Source organism: Dinoponera quadriceps, unplaced genomic scaffold (genome assembly GCF_001313825.1).
Source record: "Dinoponera quadriceps isolate SergipeBrazil2010 unplaced genomic scaffold, ASM131382v1 scaffold4444, whole genome shotgun sequence".
Taxonomy (NCBI): Eukaryota; Metazoa; Arthropoda; class Insecta; order Hymenoptera; family Formicidae; genus Dinoponera; species Dinoponera quadriceps.
Window position 1 is genome coordinate 325,147 of NW_014558991.1, and position 20,829 is coordinate 345,975.

General features: G+C 48.7%; 1 protein-coding gene across 1 annotated transcript in view; it reads left to right on the plus strand.

Annotated features, from left to right (window-relative positions):
* The window catches only part of LOC106750086 (discoidin domain-containing receptor 2-like), a 206,020-nt gene that overhangs the window by 157,640 nt on the left and 27,551 nt on the right, over window positions 1-20,829 (plus strand). Inside the window, exons 9-12 of the mRNA XM_014630167.1 lie at window positions 10,771-11,110; window positions 13,802-13,992; window positions 14,273-14,454; window positions 19,000-19,122. Coding sequence (XP_014485653.1) covers window positions 10,771-11,110; window positions 13,802-13,992; window positions 14,273-14,454; window positions 19,000-19,122 — 836 coding nt within the window. The remainder of the gene's footprint in view (window positions 1-10,770; window positions 11,111-13,801; window positions 13,993-14,272; window positions 14,455-18,999; window positions 19,123-20,829) is intronic.

A 20,829-nucleotide genomic window follows, 5' to 3' on the forward strand; every position in this document is an offset into this window, starting at 1 on the left:
GGTCGATTCCAGAGGCGCGCAGGTGCCACCGGGCGATACTATGTATCAACGTAGCCCTGTTTGCACACACGACGCGCGCGCGAATCGCGAACTTCGCGAGAAACTTGGCCGGGTCGCCGGGTGCGCGCACGGCGTGGATAAATAATGCAAGCGTGGCGGTTATAGACGCTCACCGATGACCGATATTAATATGTATGTTTATGTGTAGGCAAATAGAGTCATTACGGTACTTTTCTCGCGAACTGGGAACTCGAACGGGGAAAGAGCTTTCGTCAAGAGGCGCGCGCCATCTCGAGAATCTCTATATAAGGCGATTGTTAAAAGGAGAGAGAGAGAAAGAGAGAGTGGAATCGTTCCCCTCACCCCTCGTCTTCCGTTTCTCGGCGGAAAAAGTCGCAAATACGATATTCTCTCGAGTCATGGTTATAATTGAGAGCCGAAAGATTACCGATAACGAGATCGCCGATGCGAGCGACGTTCGCCGGATTTGTTCGTCGGAGTATTCGCCGATAACAAGCGTAGCAGTAGGAGCGCAAACTCGCGCGCTGCGCTTTCCTCGCAGCGCAGAAAGAGAAGGAGGAAAAGAGGAGGAGAAAAGGGGGAGGGGGAGTCGCTCGTACATAACTATGAGCTATTACTCGCAGATAATGATGCAACCAGGCGGCGTAAGAGAGAAAGAGAGGGAGAAAGCGTGGCGTTCTCTCGTTCGAGGTATACATTTGCGTATGGAGGGTAGTTTGTCAAGCGGATTCACCGACGAGATCGCATAAACCGAGCGAGGCAACCTGAAACTCTTTGCCTCCGGTACATTCATAACGCTCGTCTCGCCTGTGCGCGTCACAGAATCGCGTCATCGAAATGCGCGTCGTGCGGGGTGAGCGAGCGAGCGGGTGGGTGAGCGACGTTGACGTCATAACGAGAATATTGCGCAAGGAGATTCGTCGATTAGAGCACAGGAAGCGGAGAACGGAGATGTTCTCCGTCGCGAATAGAGCTCCCGCTCGCGCGCGCTTCCTAATGACGCGCTCGCCGAACGAACCACGAAAGTCAAGTTCCCGGTGCGATATTTCGACGGAGAAATTGACCAGCGTGATATTCCGTGATGATAACGAACTTCCAAGCGAAGACAACTTTCTCCGGTCGACGCGGAAAATGGGAGAAGCTTATGCTGAGAGAAAGGAATGTTTTATCTCGTGAAAATTAATTGTTAATTTTGGCAAATCATTTCTACCAACGTCAACTATATTTTTTTGTTACTTCGGTGTTAACAATGTGCACGTAAGATAAAGTTAACATCGTTAAACGCTAAAGTGGCATTTACAAAAGAATGGTTTTCATGGCTATAATTATATTTATCGAAATATAATTGTAGAAAAGATCGGAGGAAAAAAACGTGCGCCGAGATAGTAAAGGAACGCTCGAGCTTATAACGCGACCCACTTTATCCAGCAATGCTTTAATGGTTTTTTACATTATTTAATGCAATAAACTGTTCGAAGTGGCTTCCTCGTGCTTGTAAGCAGAGAGTTCGGCTCTTCGAGTTATCTGTTGCGTCGCACAGTGCATCATGTCCGACGTGATGGTATTAAAGCCCGCTAAAATTGCTTTCCGTGCCTCACCTCCCATACCATCACACTTGTGCTCGACTAAAGCTTTAATGTAGCCCCCATACAAAGTAATCGAACACGTTCAAAACAGTATGGGATTTTTTGTTCACCTTAATCCGTAATTTCCGTAAATAAATAAATAAATAAAAATAAATAAATAAATAAATAATTATCACTATGCAATTATAGTCACAAATATCGAGCACTGTTTTATCTCGGTGTAAAAGATTACGTCGACGGGGCTGTCTCTCTCTCCCGTTTCGTTACGACTTGTTTGATCCTCGACACAGAGTCTACCGGTAATTAGATCGCTGGAGAAATTAACATTCAGGAGTAAGCATTCCGATTGCGGTACTAAACTAAACTTCGAAAGATCGACGCTGAATCCCGATGCATCTCGCGAATCTCTCCGCACAGTCGGTGGAATCGAGAATCCCTCGCAAACGATCCATCGTGATCGAACCTCGCTCAATCTTCGTTCGGACTGTTCGGCCAGCCCCTTTTAGCGAAGATCATCCCCGGAGGTGGTCGGTCTCGTTGCTCTCGGCGGATAATTTCGCCGTGAATCCGCTTCGCATACACGGGAAACCGTGAAGCCGTGTGCGCGCGTCGAAACGGTAACTGGGTTTGTTTGATGAAAAGGACACGAGTCGAGGGAAGGACGGAGGATTCCTGCGGAGCCCCGGGAGCACCGGCGGAGCAACGGAAGACGAAGAAAAATGATACGGGCTAACGACACGTCCTCCGCCGAGTATGACTGCTCTGTGACGGATGTTTGTAAATTACGACTCGTGTCCTCCGCGCAGGGAGGAAATCATATTCCACGATGGGATTTCCAGCTCCCCCATGGGGATCCTTGTCCTCCTTGCTCGCTCGTCCGTTCCTTGTGGAAAACACCACATGATTCCATTCAGAATGGCAAGGTTGACCTTTGCGTTTCCTTTAACTCTCTAAAGAAATTTCGAACCAACTTGTGATGTGAAGTGTTTAGATATCAGGAAATTGGTTAGGTATGCGTATGCACACAAGTTAATTTAGTCGAGTTAATAAATTACAGTCTAGCGCAATTCCGCAATTACAGTTCGCGAGGAAGGAAACGTTCAAGTCCGCCTCGACGCTTTGCGTCGCGAGTTTTGACGAGTGACCCTTTTCACGGAAGAATCAACGAGCACGTTCAAATCGGATCGCCGCGATCCCCGGGACTTTATGGATATTCGCGTGGCAGAGTCGCGGCGCCCCGGCACAAAAGGAACTCGTTAAAAGTTTATCGACCGTCGTTCGTATATTTTCTCGCAATTTACCGGCGAGCGATCGTCCGATTCCGCCCTGAAAAAGATAGATAATGGATGCACCTCCCGGATGCGGGAGTCGGAAAAGAGAGAAGATAATGGATGCACCTCTCGCGGCCTCTTCCTTCTCGCGAGGGTCCTGCAAGGATTTCCAACTCCGATCCCCGTCTCGCTCCTCCCCTCCTCCTCACCTTACCCCCTGACCCTCTACCGCGGCCTCCTAACGTCGACAGACATAATTGGACAAAGAAATACGAGGAGACCGGCCGTGAATTTCCTCCGGTGGAACCGAAGTCATCGTCCCGCCGTCTGTCCCTCTCTCCTCTTCCTCTCTTTCTCATTTTCTCTCGCCCTCTCTATCTTCCTCATACGCGCCCCTACGTTCTCGTCGACGCCTCCACCCGTTCGATTATCCGGTCTGTCGTAAAAATGATTCACCGGCGGCGATCGCTCATGTGCTCTTCCTTGAATATTCTAAATACCGTGTTTCCGGCGCTGATATATCGCGAGCCTCTTAGCTGGCGACTTCGGTTCTTCGAGCGTTATCGAAGGAACTCCCTCGGCTAACTTAAAGCCCTCCCCCTCCCACCGTCTCTATCCCTTCTCTCATCCCGGTAGTCGATTATTAATTGACAAAGGCAGGAGCGACGCGAAAAATGTACTTAAACTTGGCTCGTTAATATTATCCTTATGGACTACAGCGCTCTGCGTAAAGAGCTGCCGGCCGACGCTCTTGGCGAAGTTAATTTATCCTTATCGGAACGGGGATTATTACCGCGTAATTATTCGACGTTCTTGCTCGTGGATGCGCGCGCGCACGGCTTTGTAGACCGAAGTATCTCGCAGCAACAGATAACGACTAACCGGAAGAGCGAGAGACTAGATAGCAAGAAAGAGAATGACACGAGAGTCGAGCGTGCTTATTTTTAAACAGACCCCGCTCGAATTCATTACACCCCCGCGCGCGCCCCATAGTTGCTTCTCTCTCTCTCTCGTTCCCGTTTCACTATATTCTTTTGAATATTATTCACACGCGTTAACCTACTTCCCAGTCGGGAAACGCGCGAGGCTCGGATCTCTTGGCCTCGGAGAGACGGTGCTTTACGAATATCTATTAGGTGCTCGCAAAAGTTCCTAAGGTCACAAATAGATGACTGTAGCAGCGAATTGTTTTTCTTCAAGTTGCTTTTCAGTTTTTAAATGTAGGCCATACTGGATTCGAATGAATGCTTAACAATTCATAGTTCCGAACAAAACTTTCGCAAGTATCTAATCTATCTCTGTGCGCGAGGATATACAGGTCGACGAGCGGGAGGTGGAGACGACGACGCCGATGACGACGGCTGTGAGCGAGTGTGTTCGAATTCTCGCAAATACCGACCCACTGACAGCACGCAATTACGTCACGCTGGAACATTTATTATTTTGTGCATGAGAGGTGGCATCGCGAGCGAGCGCCCGGATATCCGAGCCACGACGGTGCAGCACCACGCTCGCTGCCGGGTCGAGAAAACAATGCTTGCGGGTCGCGCTATACAACGTGATCCGTGGGAGAGAGACAGCGGTGTGAATAAAAGGAAGCGAACGGCACCGACAAACGCGGAACGAGACGCGGCGCCGATTGCCGGTGACATCTGACGTGATCGGTACACCGACCAACGTGGTGGTCTCTCTCGTCGGACAATCGAGCTTATCGTCCGTGCAAGATCGTCGGCCGATCGAGGTCTCTTCAGCTCGCCGCGCAGCCGTGAGCTCATTGAAAGGAAAGCGCCCTGGTCTGATACAATTCTTAATTTGAAGACATCTATCAAACACTTCTTCCTCTCAATTCATGGAAATTGTTCTTGAATAAGAAGAATGCATTTTTAGCGGAACTATGTCGAATTTTCTTCACGTGTGTGCAAGCAAGTTTTATCTTCATATAAAGTTATATATCTCCACTTTTATACGAGAATACGAGCCTTGAATTGACCGTTTCAATCAACTTTCAATCAACTTTAATTCAACCAATCCTTCCTTTTTCCGTATGTACATTACTACTACTATTTTTTTGTTCGAACAACCATATAGCTGATGTCAAAAATGGCTACAATTCCCGCGAGATTAATCACTTTTTTCTCCTAGTGCCGAGTGAAGCTCGCGTGTGCTCACCTCCGTGCCGCTAGTGGTGAATCACGGCGGATTTAAAAGGCGGCGCGCCGCGGCTCACCGAGCGCGAGATCAAGGCGCGCATTAGTTGCATTTGACGTGGAGCGTCAGCTGCCGTAGCGAGTGCGCACGTTTGCACGTGCACCGTGTCGACGTCGTCGTCGTCGTCGTCGTTGAATTTTCGCGATGAGCCGCGAGAGAGAGAGAGAAAGAGGCGAGAAAGACGCTGCAACGACGTACACGTGCGATCATGGAGGTCGGCCTCGCGCTTTCTTCGTTTCCACCGCCGCTCGAGATTTTTCCCCTCTTTATCGCTTTTTTTCACTCCGTGTTAAAGAAACCAAGAGGGCGAGGAAGGAAGAAGGACGAGAGGGAGAGAGAGATGCGTCTCCCTGGACGATGATTTATACGCGGAAGATCCGCGTAAGTTACAGCCCACCCTTGTCGCGATCACCCAACATTCTGATCCGATCGTAAATCTGGTTAGGTACCGTCGCACCAATGTATACGCAGCCGGAGAATGCCTCTCTCTCTCTCTCTCTCGCTCGCTTTCTTGCCCGCTCTCTCTGTCATTGTTATTGTTTTGATGGCGAAATAATCGCAGGGCGACGTGACGCTATAATTAAACGGGATCGGTATCGCGCGGGTCCCAGCGCGCTTCGCAAAATATTTATTCGGGGCGAAACAGCATCGCGCGGTTCGATGCTAATTTCGTCTATTTGCCATCCGCGCCAATCGAACGGGACACGTCAAACCCGGCCGCAGAGATTTCACCGACGCGACACGACGCGATGAGTCGGCTTCTTTTGCGACGCGGGTAATCGCAAAAGCCAGTTCGCGTGTCTCACCTTGAACGTCTACGAATTATATGAGGAGAAAAATATATTCAACAGAAATTGCACTGATACCGACAATCATCACTTCGAACAGCGGTGGACTTTGTCCATTTTCACATCCGGTAGTCTATAAAGTATTTTTATTCTTCGGAGATATTTAAAGTGGATATTCTGTAGTTGCTGTTTCACCCTCACAAACAATTCGATAGCTTCACATTACACGATTCGAAGACACTGATATAAAGACGAAGCTTTCTTGCGTTACGCTGAGAAAGAGTACTTAAACATTTATTTAACATTTATTTTACAGAAATACTCGAACGTTCAATAAACGCTTTCATCCGTCTCTCCATTCCCGAAATACTCGCACTCGAAGACATTTCGCGCGCGAATCTCGCGACAGTTGCGAGATCGTCGTCGCGAGATCGCTCGAGGCCGCGCGATTATGTCCCGTCACGCTGCGGTCTCTTTCTCGATTCGACTCCCCCCTTCCCCCGGGCTGCCCGCTCTTGAATCGCCCACCCACCGGCGCGAGGAATGTTTAATATCAGATTTCATGCGGGACCACGCGTCGAGGGTCGTCCCGCCTGCCCAGGTGAGCGACGCGCTCAGAGCGAGCCACGTGGAGGCCGATATCAAACGCGACGGCGGCTTTGTTTCCGCGCGCGCGCGACGTAAACCCCGCTGAGGATTCCGCACGCGGAAAAGTTGCGAGCCTGTCACCGCGATCTCTCCCCTTTCTCTCGCAGCAGCAGGGACCTCTTATTATCTCCAGTCGTCGGTGTTCCTCTCGCTCCTGCGGGCGGTTACGCTCGCCAAAGGGGCACAAAGCGCGGCGTCGGGATTGCGTCCGAAGAAATTTATATTCCCGTGTGCGAGCGAGCGCACACGCTGGATATATTCCAGGACGACTCTCGCGGAAAATCCGGCGGCGTCTTCCCCGCGAAAGCCGACCCCGAGGTTTCCCTTCTCGAGAGATCTTCTTCTCCCCTTCTCTCACTGTCTGTCTCTCTCTCTCTCTCTCTCTCTCTTTCTCGCTATCTGTCCTCCGTCTCCCGCGAAAATAAGCAGACGCATTTACGGGCGCGTGCGTGGCGTTTTTCTTAAATTAGAATCCACGAGGCGGTTCCCGCGGCGGAACGCGCCTTTGTGGATTACCGGGAGTGTGTTTCAAAACAGTGTTTGAGCGGCGCCCCAGCTCTGTCGCCGAAATTACGATTACGGGGAGTCTCACAACGGGGAGGCCCTGAATATCTCTCCGGCAGAGATATTTAGGTTTTAATCCCGACGTATCAGCTTTCAATTTCAGCAATTATGTAGCACGTGATATCGGCGAGATTATAATGACAAAATGACGAAATTAATTTGAACCGTTATAAATTACGGTAGAATTTTACTTTTTAATTAATTCCGGGAGTAAACTTTAATGGAATTTCACTCGCTCAATTACCCGGATAACCGGCGTGGAAAGACAAAAGAGAAAGAGAGAGATGGGAGGAAAAAGAGAGGGAGAAAGAGAGATGCGGCACGCAATAATGACCGTCTGTCGAATTTTTAATAAGAAAAACACGTTCCCTCCGAGTGACGCAAAATCAATATACAAATTAATTATTCGACGAAATAAATATCGCCGTGGGTAGGAGCTTTTTTTCGCGATCGGCCGCGTGTAATCCGTTCGGGAACTATACGCTGAATTAATTGTTACTTCGTTATCAGAGTGAAAAATACACCAACAGTGCGCATATAGCGCGACATATACACGGCGACATTTATTTGATATCTGCAATGGCACGGGCTCTCGCCTCTCCCCCTCCCCCACCGAGACCACTAAACTGCCGACATTTACGAGATGGCCGTGCGTTCATTTGATTTGCTAATATGCAAAACGTCGACGTAAAAATACACACCGGTGTAATTTAATCGCGATGACGCGTTCAACATTAATTACCGCGACTCTATCGCGCTTCGATACGCGCGTTAATTCGTAACGGGCGCGCGTCGCCTGGCAATTTTACAATTTTACTAGAATACGAGAACGTAAGAAAGAGAAGGAGAAAGAGAGAGATACGAGGGGGGGTGGAAGTTAGAAGGATAACACGCGGCCAATCTTGCAGAAATTGCATCAAAACGAAGTTATTTTGCCGCGCGTAAAACGACGAAACGGAGTTTTCGTAGTGCGCGCTGCCGCGCCGGGGAGGAAAAAAGAAATTCGCGCAAGAACGTGCTGGAAAATTCCGCACGCGAATGCGGCACAAAAAGGCGTACAGCGGGCCGCGGGGGCGGCGGAAAACTCGGTAGCCGCCGTGCTACAGCCGTGAATCCGTGCACGTTTCTCCCGTGTGCGTGATTCTTTTTCGTTTCTTTATACACACACATATATATATGTTATTTCTTGTCCCGCTGTCCGGGCGACTGCCGAGGTAAAACGTAACGACAGAAATGGGTGACACCGAATTTGCCGAAGTGGAAGGCGCGCGAGAGCAACGACGACGGCGACCGTGACGAAAATGCGATTTAAAATCTCGCGAGGAAAAAAATCGTCCGTTTATCCGTTTGTCCCGCGCGGAGAAGTAATAATTCCCCAAATCTGCCATCATTTCCTAACACAAGAAGCGAACTAGAAGAGATTATTCCCCCTCTCTCTCTCTCTCTCTCTCTCTCTCTGTGTTCGCGAAAGTCCGAGCGTTGATTTCGTAAAATGAAAAACCTGGACGAGCAAAACACGCGAATAATAAAATAAAATAGAATAAAATCTGGCGAAAAAAACGCGTGCGCGCCGGCGATGCACTTTTCGCATGAAAGCTAATCCTTATCGGTTAATGCATTTCCCCGTAATTATTTATAACAAGATGAAACGCAATCCCCTTGCTGCTGCGACGGGAGCGGAGACAGAGGGGGGGTGGGAGGGAAGGGAGAGAGAAAGAGCGGCCGGACGGCGCATGGGAGACCGGTGAAAAGCGTATCGTATCGTTTTTCGTTAAAGCGCATTATTAAACACCGCGAGAATGACGCGTATAATTACGCTGCCGAAAGAACAAACAACGGGAGTTTAATTACGCAATTTTTGCGTATAAAACAGCCCATCGACAAAAGCGTAATATAATACGTTTACACGACGTGAAAGCTCCGCCGGTCGCTCTTTCATGCGATATCGCGCCGATAATAAATGGGGAACGTTATCTCGCGCGTTTACGAGAAAGCGAGAGAATGAGAGAGAAGGAGAGAGAGGGGAGTGAACACATACGCATACACACAACCCCCTCGGCGCGTAACGAACTTCGCGTATCCTCGCAACATCCTTAGTGAAGTCGTACGTCAAAGCGCATATAGGTTAATTACGCGCTCCACATATGCTCTCACGCGTCTATCTCGCGCGTACATGTTTTGTAATCCTCGTCCTCCTCAAAGGCAGATCTTCGCGTGTACCTTATGCACGATTAGCTTAATCCCCGCGCTAGACGCGCCCCCGCGCTCCCGCCTTGAGAGGAGCTTCGCTCCTGCCTCGTTCGTGTCGCTCTGCGTGTGCGCACACTCGGGGAGAATTAACAACGCGAATGATAAACACGGAGGAACGAGAAGCGCACGGAGAGTCTTCTAATAATAAACTGTGTGAAGGGGCACCGTGCACGCGGTAGAGAAACGCGCTCCTCCCGGCCCAGGGAAACGAATCGAACTCGACCGCGAGCGACACAACCCGATATAACGCGCGGCAATGTTATACCGGCGGCCATAATGTGTAATGATATAACGGGGATAATAGCGTCGGATATAATATTATAATGATAACAATTATTAATTGCAAACATAATGCCGCGGTAATCATGAACGGTATTATGATACCGTCGCAGTGCGTCAAATTTCATCGCGCGTTGCACCGAATGGCCCACCGTAGTTTGCACGGAAAAAAGAACGATTTGGTTGAATTTACCTGAAACGGGCAAACCGAACCTCGCGTTTTGGTTGAAACAAACAGAATTTCTGATCAGAGGGGATGGGTATTATGGAATATCCTAAGATTTCTTAAGATAAATCGGGAACTAAGGATTATTGAAGTTTGTTTTTATTGGGATGTAATGCCAGGTGTTTTTTTTATAATGCCTTCTCTAATGATTTCTATGGTAACTTTAATGTTATATTAATTTTTTTTGAAAATAAATTTTAGAAGAATATTATGAAATAGCTTGGATAAACGGAATAATTCATTTACCATGCAAAAAAAATAATTTTTCTCGTATTTCGATGAATATTAATGATCGAATGGTCTATGTAATAATTATTATATTATAATCTCTCAATTATAAATTTATATCTTAATAATCTCTCAGTTATAAATTTATATTTTTAAACTTTCTATTATAATAATGTTATAATATCATATAAATGTATGTAACATCAGTAGTAACATCATATTAGTTTCCAACCCATTATTTACGTTTTTTAACGACGTCACCTATATGCTTCTTTAGCATACTGAAAGGAAAAACAGTAATGTGCAATATTTATAAAAAGTGATGGATATTAACAGGATAGAAATCATGGTATTCCATATTATCCGACTATTTCCACGTTACTCGCATTTCCTCTAAAAACCAAATTTGATCGATAAGAATCAGAAATTCTGTTTCCTTCAACCAAAACGCATGGTTTGGTTTGCCCGTTTCAGGTAAATTCAACCGAACAGTTTTTTTGTGTGGTTGAGTTTTTGCAAAAATACGCGCGTCGAAAAAACATGCAGACGCGAATTTCGGATTATCCAGGGATTTGGTAGATTCGGGAAAATAAAAAAAAAAGTTTAAATAATAGAGGAGTACGAGAGTGGTATTTTTTAGCTCTCGACGCTACGACGATGAGTTAATAATTTGTCTTTTCCCTCTCTGTTTCTCCGTCTAGACGTAGCACATGGCAACTTCACGCCCGAGGAAGCACCGACAACCGAATCGCCGATCCAAAGCGACGTCTTCGTCGAGAAGAACGGCGCCGCCGAGGGGGAGCTTCCGGTCTCAACGGCGAAGCACGACGACCCCACGTATATGGCGGTCGTGATCGGCGTACTGACCGCCGTGATACTTCTGTTGGCCGTGGCGATATTTCTGATTGTTTCACGGCACCGGCAACGCAAGTGTTTCGCCAGCCCGATGACCGGCAAAGCCCCGTCTCACTTGGGCTCCACCTGCGCCACCGTCGAGAAAGGCGCCGCGCTGATGGCATACACGTTGGAGGACGATGAGAGGTAAAGGGATTATTACTGATTACTCCGGTAACGAGTAGAGGAAAAGACGCCATATCAGCGCCATTGAGTAACGGCAGGTTATTAAATGATTTCATAATTAATCGTTAAAATTCGTCACTTAATAACGGAGATATTAAAGGCGGACATAATATCACCTTCTCTTCTAACGCAAAAAAAAGAAACGAAAGAGAGAAAGAAACAGAGAAAGGATGAGAGCGCGGCAGCGTAAATCGCGTCTTTGAAGCGCCTCGTTAAAAATTCGCGCGCACTTTCGCGCAAATCCATGCGGTAGAATCAATCCCGTCATGATTTATTTAGACGAGAGTCTGAATCTCCGCTTCGAAAGAAGCGGAAAAAAGTAGAGAACGAAATCAGAAACTGTCTCCGGACAATCCTCGACCGGCGTTATCAACCGCGCAATTTCTCAATTTGCATTTCTCATTTAGCACGGCTAATTTGACAATAATTAATACATTAGCCATCGACGGTAATAAATCGGGCCAACTTTGGACAGCCGTTACTATCGGCGTCTCTCCCCTCGCTCGCTCTCGTTCGCTCGTTACACAACCACGGAACGTCTAGACGAACGGACGTACAGAGAAGTTGACGAACACGCGGCCGCTTTTGCATCGCGAAACGCGATGCTTAACGATAACACACGAGTAACAAACTGCACCGTCGTGGCAGCGGAGGATCGTCGTGCTCCTCGTTTCTTCTCGGAGTTTGTGTCCGCACAGGACACGGCACGGATGACGGAAACGGGCCTTCCAATAAACTTTCCATCCACCGTGCTCGTTAGCGAACGTCCAATAACGTCCAATAACGGACATCCTCGGGCAATATATCGAGTTTGTGCGGCACACGAATGTCTCCAGAGGAGAGATCCTCCGGCCGCCTCGGTAACTTGGAAACATCCCGGCCGCGCGAGCGAGCTTCGGCATCGATCCCCCGGAGCTCCCTCGGCCGCTTTGTGCAACCCGATATTGCAGCTGCGAGCTTCCTACCAAAAGAGGACGTGTAACGTGCAACTTGAAGTAGTCGCGCTCTCGTGAACGTGTAAACGCCAGCTTTGCGCGAGCCGGCCTTTGACGGACACCCCGCGCACAAAATTCGCGAGCAGAAAATATGTTGTCTCGAAAACAGCCGGGACGCATCGGGGATAGAGACGCACGTGCGCGCACGCCGGCTCCGGGTTACGTCGCGCTGCCGATTCCTCCTGCGACGAGCGCGACGTGGGCCGTACTTCGCGTCAGAAAGAGACCCGAGCTTCTCGGAATTTCTCCTCGGAATTATTTCGTTTCTCCTCCAAATGTATATCCCTGAAATGTCCGCGTCTTATGAATCAGCGGGACAAAGTGAGCAGAAGTAATTCTAACTAATATTTTTATTTGTTCATTTGTCATTAAAAAGTTACCGAAAAAAAATTTATTCTGTTGGTTTTCTTTTATGATGTTTCGCTAAAGAAAAATTAAGTTAATGGGGCAACATATATATGTACATATAGCAACGAGACTCCATATAACAGTAAGGTAGGAATTTGTTGTTAATTAGTTGCTCACAAAATATATTAGTCCCGATTTTATCGCTCGCGAAATAAGTTTAAGCAATACCGGAAAACCTATCAGCGTGCTAAATCATCATGAAACGGTTGCTCGCTTAAATTTTCGTTTTTAGTGTTGTTTGAATTTGTTACTCTCGAAATATCCAAGTTCCGAATTTGTTGCTCGCGAAATAAACTCACACAACAGCGGATCAGGTTTCGGCGTGTAAAGGTTCTCCGCTTACATGCATACACGGAGAGAAATAATTTGTCAGCAGAGCAAAAATTTTATACTATCGCAGCGAAATCTATCAGTTACTATATGGACAGCAAAACGATTTGTTAAGAATACTAATTGCCATTCGCTGGATTATTTTGCTGAATCTACAAATTATTTTACTGTGAGAACAAATTAGTAAATTGTAGAAAAGTACTATTTTGTTCTAACGGCAAATTAACGTGTCCTAAGGATAAATTCATTCAGCGGAATTTTTCTATTCTGGCAACAAAACTGTTCCCATTTTAATTACGAATAACTTGCTGATTTAGTTATGCCAATTAAATTTTACCGCTGTCGTAATAACGAATATGTAGTAGCAACGAAGGTTTCGCTACAACAGCAAAATTATTTTTCTCCGTGTAATGCTATTATATACCATTTTTGTGGTTAAAATTGTAAAAAAGGATATAGTTGAGGCCAAAAATAACTATAATCCCTCAATGTAGAGTGAATTCTCGAGTCAAGCGGTTATTTTCTTTGAAAATTAACGGAAAAATCGGAAAAAATTTCCCTTCAAATAAAATCCGATGTACTTGACCATCCCGCAGGAACTAATTCACTCTAATCGACTGAAACAGTGGCGCGTGAAGATTCAAAATCCACTCTAAGTCTGAGTGAAACTTTCACTCTTGCTATTCCGAGTGGCGGTATTTTCACTCTCGCTTCGGGCGAATTTTCACTCATTTTCGATGTAATTGCACTCCAAGAAATTTTAAGAGAGTTTCGCTAGAAGAATGGAGCTAGACGAGTTTAATCACGCTTATAGCCTCTCGCTCTTCGACGAGATTCTCGAGCGTGAAGATGACAAGGAGACGAGACGGGACGGAAAATCTCGACCTGCGAGTTGACCGTCAGCCCCGTTTGCTTCCAGATACGCGGGCGGTTCGTTACCGACTCTGCCGCTCGACCTCGGCAATCGTCTCCTGGACATCGTGAAGCTGGACGACTACCAGGAGCCGTACCAGGCGCTGAAGTACGCGCCCTACTACAGCTACAGCACCGTCGTTATGGAGATGAAAGACATGATGCTGAACAACAAGGGCACCAACATCAATCACTCAGGTATGCGACGCTCCCACACATCTACGCGCATCCGCCTGCATCCACAACTCTCGCGACTACGCACGCACTTACGCAGGAACTCGCACACTCTCTCCCTCTCTCACACACACATACGTATACGCATATAAATGCGTAAACATACACACAACCACAAGGACACGTAGAACCGCGACGGCTTCTGTGCACCCACATACGTCCCGGCAACAAAGCATTCGGCCTGACCGCAATCAATACGCCATCCCCTTCTGCGCTCGCTCCTCCTTTGCTATATCATCCGCAGCGGTGTACGCGAACGGTGCAGTTGACACGTCGTACGATTATGCGGTACCGGAACTCGGCACAGTGCCCCTGCTCAATCAGGACGCCGGCGTCGGCCGCGGGGCGACCGTCTCCAACGCCAGCGGCGACCAGGACAGCCTCTTCTCCAAGAGCTCGCGCGGCACGAAGACCGAGGACAAGAAGGTGAGAGAGAAACACTTGCGCTCATACACCCCCGTTGGCTGTCGCTCTCTCTCTCTTTCTCTCTCCCTCGGAGGAATTCCCGACCCCTTTCGCTATTCGATCTCGCATTGTGATTGACGTCGCGGTCCTAGCGTTATAAACCATACCACCATACCACTTTTGGTAAACCTTATATATCAGTTGTACACGGAGGAAAATAATTTTGCTGTTTTAGCGAAATCATCGCTGCTACTGCATATTCGTCGCGACAGCAATCAAATTTCATTATTAAACATAACCAAATTAGCAGGTTGTTCGTAATTAGAGCGGAAACAATTTCGTTGCCAGGATTGAAAAGATTCTGTCGATTGAATTTATATTTAGGACACGTTAATTCGTCGTTAGAACAAAACAATGCTTTTCTAACAATTTACTAATGTATTCTTACGGCAAAATAATTTATATTATAAATTCAGCAAAATAATTCAGCTGATAGCAGTTGGTATTTTTAACAAATCGTTTTTCTGTTCATGTAGTAACTGGCAAATTTTGCTGCGACGGTATAAAATTTCCTGTGTCAGCAAATTACGTTTTTCCGTGTAGTAGCGTTCATTATAAAAACGAGCGCTTTCTGACTGTAATTATAATATTTAACCGTGTGCAAGTGTAATCGCTAAAACCGAATATTTTTTTCCTCAGCGACAGAACGGGATAAAATACTTTATTAAACTCCGATATCGTTGGGGAATCACGAGAGCAAGTTAACCGGAGGAAAGGGTTAAATTTATAGATTGAAATAATAAATAACGGGCGGATCGCGCGAGGACAGACCTCGTATTCGAATGAATCATTTGTCTATTAACTATAAACGACGAGTGGCGAGGGAATCAGACACCTCGAATTTTTCATTATTTATAATTCTCCGGTTCATTTGATATACGTGCAATATCGCGAGAACCGTCAGAACCCTAAATTAATCGCGAGGCCAAAAGAAAAAGCGACGACGTTAAAGTTCACGGGTCGGTTAATCCTGGCGCGTGCACTGTATAAATAAAGAGGGTTGCCCGAGGAAGAGGGAAAGAAAAAAAAACGCAGAGAGAGAGAGAGAGAGAAAAGAAAAACAGCGTACGTCGGAGTCGCGCGGTCGCTATTAAGCTCCGTGCGCCCGCGCTCGGCGGGGGATAAATTCACAATTAATAATTTAAATCAATACGGTGGAACGAGTGCGGAACATTTGGGGCGGATATACCTCCCGTGGGTACAGTATACCGTAGCTCGTATCCAGAATGCCAGAACAGCGCGCGAGGGCGAGAAAGAGCGCGGATACCCCTCCGAGCCGACATCGAATGCGCGAGACGATCCCCTGGGTTCTCCATCGGCATAAAAAGAATCACGGGATCGCGGCCGTAGGTCAATCTAAAAGCGCGTGTTGCGTGTGTATGTGTGTGCCTGTGATTATATGTGTGAGACCGGCACTGACAAGCGCTTTTTTCGCCGTCGGCCGATACGATCGGTTTAGAGGCCGACGGCGGATGCCTCGTTGGCTATACAACGAGATCCCCCGCCGGAATGCATAAAGTCCCGCGCGAGTTTACTTTCCATATACAGAAATAATAGGCGGTAAAAATATCGCGGTGAAATATCGCGTGCGATCCCCGTTGGATTATGGATTGTTTCGATCTAATATCGAATCTAATCAAGAAGGCCGTCTCATATCTCGTCATCTACATTGAGAAAGAAAAGTGATTACTTTCATTATAGATTATAACCACATTTTCCCCGCCTAACTATATCTTTGTTTCTTTTTCTAACAAGAAAATAGTAAGAAATAAATAAAATAAATAGTAATAAAAAACAACAACACGCGCCGGAAACAATTAACGGGGACGATCTGCGCGAGGATCGGTGGCTCACGAGATATCATCCCCCTGACAGGCGCGACACGACCTCGCAAAAGGATAATTGACGCGAACCACCCGTCCGCACAGACCTCGTTGCAAAAACGAGCGGCGGCGTGTCGCGCCGCTCTCTTGCTTAGACGATAAATCGCCATCGGAGCTCGTCCCACGCGAGAGGCCGGAAATAAAGCCGGAGGCTGCGGCTCGTGGTGGTAGTCGGCGCGCGACTCCCCGTGCACGGTGTTGTTGTCGCGAGCGAACCCGCGCGGAACGCCTCGTTCGTTTGTTCCCTCGTTCATTCGTTCGAACGATCGATCGATCGGCCGATCGATCCTCATCCTCGTCCATCTGTCCTGCGCCTGTGAACGAACTCCCGCCGACAGGACACGTCGGCGGGAGCCCTCGGCGCGGGTTACGGCGCGCCACCCTCGTGGAATGTATCATCATTACGCGGTCCGGCGGCTTCCGCGGACCAGTTCGCTCCGTTAATTGCGACGAGAAAGCGCCTCGTGTAATCACGTTCCCGACCGGCCCGCGAGTCCGGTCGCCGCGAGCAAGCGAGTGAACGAGCGAGTGGCGGGCCGACATCCGAAAATATTACGCGATAGAGGTCGATTTCACCGCCAAGCATGTCCTCTATATATGTGTGTGTGTGTGTGTACATATATATATATATATATATTTCCTGAGGGGAAGCGGGGGAGGGCAGAGGCGCCACGCGTCGCCCTGTGTGTCGCGGCGTTCCGCCGTGCGCGAGAACGTACGACCTGGCGAAATTTCATGACGCGGGTAATTTCTTTTTTTAAGAGCCGCGTGACGTGTCAGGTCGCGTCGCGTCGACGTGACCCCGAGCGAGCAAGCGAGCGAGCGAGCTTTGCGGCCCCGACAACGTCCGCAGGCGTCGCCGTTTTACCACGGCGGCAAGATGACATCGCGAGCGTTACAGACGGATGAATTATTTTCGCCGGAAGTAAATAGCGCTGATCTTGGATTACATCGGATTATACACGCGTGTTTTACGCGGATGTATGCTTGTGTGTGTGTGTATGCGTGTACACACGCAACATCACCGCGGCTATCTGGCCTGTCCATCGGCGCGTATTTTCGCGGAAAACCTTCACAGTTAAACACGTATCTCCTCTCTCTCTCTCTCTTTCTCTCGCGTATCTCTCGCCGATGGCAAAACACAACGCGGGCGTTGAAAACTCGCGGGCGACTTTTATTGCGGGTTTTGCGAACGCGACCTGTCTCGCTCGTTAGTCACACAACAGCGAGCGATTCAGACGTGGCCTTTCATTCCCTCTTTCTCCCGTCGATTTTCCCCCTCTCCATCTCTCCCTCTCTATTTTCCCTTTTTTCTTTGTTTCACAATACCCGCAGTCGCAGATTGAGATTTCAGCGCGGCTACGTCGGCGAACGTAAGGGAGGGACACGCTTGATAAGAGCGGCCGCTCTCCTCGCCCCGTCCCGCACGATCGATTCCCTCCCCCGAAGCCATGAATGCGAGCAGCTTCTTCACCGTCGAGTGAGTCCTTTCTCCGCGGGCCGGGGGATACACGTGTGTCCCGCGGATAGACACATCTGGTGTGTGCGTTTTGCGTACGATTTCCGCACGGCGTGGAGTCGAGATTGATCGCAGCACAATGTGAACGCGAACGGGACGCTCCGGATTCGAAAGTGCCCGTCTCTACGTCGAGACGTCTGCGCGTGATTGACATCCGACAGCGCCACTCGAAACAGTCAAAACATTTCACCCCCGTGTCGCGCGTGTCGGATCTGGCCTTGACGCTTCGCAGCGACGCCAATCATCATCCTTCCTCTGCGCGGATTCGCCGGCACCCGGAAAACGAGGAGGAGGATCGCGCGGATGGATACTCGTGTACGCGTGTCCTCCGTGTGCATCCCTCCTTTCGCGCTTTCCTCGATGCTTCGGCCCATCAATAATAAATATTCTCATACACAAGCAAAAATATTATAATCCCCTCAGAAGATTTTCAGTCTTGATTTGATTGAATTCGTATCTTTATGTATTTGCAATCAATTCAAGGCTAAAAATCTCCCGGGAATATTCCAATATTCTTGCTTGCGCATGAAAATATCGTCGATTTAAGAGTACATTTTTTCTGTGCATAATTTTAGCGAGACGAACTATTTGCGAATCCCGTCATATCTCCCAAAGACCCGCGCGAATAACCACGGCGATTCATCGGCACTTCTCACCCCGTCATAGCCTCTCGCGGAAACGTGATTGCACCGTAACGTCGTTTCCGCCTTGAAGAATTCTGCCGCGAAGAGCGCGACACGCTGCGCGACCCTTTTCCATTATCTCACCGAGATACCGATCTACGATCACCGGCGGGAAGGAAGGTATATCTCTCGACGAGAATAGCGCGATACATCTTATCTACCATCCCGCTCTCAGTCTGTCGGCCTTTGAGAATCGAAACGGGACATTCACGAGCGAGACTTGTCTTGCCGTGCGGCCTCCCCTCGCGCTCGGGAATTCGCGAGAAGGATCGAGGATGAGCAGGCAGCCAGCCAGCCAGTTGTCGGCCGGACGACGCCGCGGTGGTAGATCCCGCGAGATACCCCGCGCAACTTAGCGTGATCGTAGATCGTCGATTATCGTCGGGGCCGCACAATGCATTTGCGCTTTCGTGTGTTGCAGTCGCCGACTCAACAGGAGGTACTCTCGGCCCTGAAGAGACGTCTGGAGCAGACCAGCGTACCGCTCTTCCCACGGCATCGCCTCCGCATGCTCTCCAAGCTCGCCGAAGGGGCGTTCGGCACGGTAATGACACTGTTATTGTTACGTCCGTGAAACGTGAACGTGCGTGCGTGTGTGCGTGACTTCCTCTCTCTCTCTCCCCCTCTGCGTGCGTGTCTATATATTTTCAATTAGACGCGCCGAGCAGGCTCCGGCGGCGTTACCGCTAATCGATCGCAGTTAGCGTCAACGATATTTCAGCTGCGCGAACCGCGCCGGGAATAACCTCCGCGCGCCGATCAACTCGCGCCGCGAGTTATTATTAATATTGCCGCTTAAATCGCTCGAAGATTCGCTCCGGAAAGGTCGGAAAAGCGCGCTCTCCTCGTGAGAGCGAAATTTGGATTCTCTGAAACCAAATCTTCTACGTTTTCAATTTTGATGTTATACTTTCAATGAAGTTTTACAGCTTAAAACAGAAATGTACGTCGCCGTTTGCCCTCTATTAATTTCAATATCATTGAATCAAGAAAATTTGCTCCGATGACGACACTGTTGATCATTTCTATCGATATCATTCTATTGATATTCTTTCCCATGTACGGCGGTCATCAAGGTGTTAAAGAACACCACGTCACAGCTTAAGACACCGTGTCGAGATACGCGCGCACGTTTAGTCGGCGACATCAAAGCTTGCGCGGGACGCGACACGACGTTAACAGGGAAATTCGGTTACACTCATCGTTATAACAATTAATTTGTCAATAGCGCACGGTGCGCGATCGCGCGTCTGCACGCTCGCGAGGTCGTGCCCCGCTCGTCCGAATAGGCGCGCGCGCGCGCGCGGCCTCGTTTCCTCTGCTGCGTCGGGAGGACGATCTCGCGAAATCAATCCGTTTGTTGGCCGCACAGCGCGCGCACCGGCAATTCAGCGTACGCCGGATGCGCAACAATACGTCGATTAACGAAGTGCCCGGGGCGCGTTATTCTTCGGCGGCACAATGGCGCCTCGTCGGGGTCGTCGAGGATAATCAGTTTAGGATGCGTTAGAGCGGCTAATAATTCCCCTTTGTTTCCCGTCCGTCCTGTGCGCCACGACAGCGGCGCATCGTTAATGACAACGACGCCCGGCATCGCCGGAACGTACGTACGAATACATACGTATGTTCGTTCGTTTCGCTCGCTTGTCGCCACGTCGGCTATCGCCCGAGAGATTGCATCCCGCATGCACACGCACACCCGTGACTTCCCACGAACCCCCGCGATCGCACACGTCGATCTTCGGCCGACGTGCGAAAAATCGTACGCCTCCTCCCCGCGACGTGCGGAAAGGAAAAAAGGAGACGCCGGCCGAGGTAGTTGGTCCGTCAAACCACCCAAGTCGAAATTCTTGTCTTGAAATCTTATTTAGTTCCAGCAACTGGGGAAATTATTATCGTTCTTACAACCAAAAATTTGTTTGCCTATAGTCAAACAAGAATTTTATTGACTCAACTCTAAATGAGTTTCTCAGTGTACCGGTGGTCGCGCGATGCGTACGACGACGATCGGTTATTCTTTCCGAGCTTGCACCCGGGAGCTCACGCACCGTCGCGGAATCCGCGGACTTTTGTTCCATTCTGCCCGCGGACGAAGTGTATTTTCTCGAGTTAATGAAAAGAATATACTCTCTCTTATCCGATATTACTTGGAATGGATAAAATTGCGAGAAGGCCAGACGAGGTCTCCTTTCTTTCTGCTGCCCCCGCGTTCTCGGGGCAATAATATGAGAGAAAATGGCGCGTGAAAATT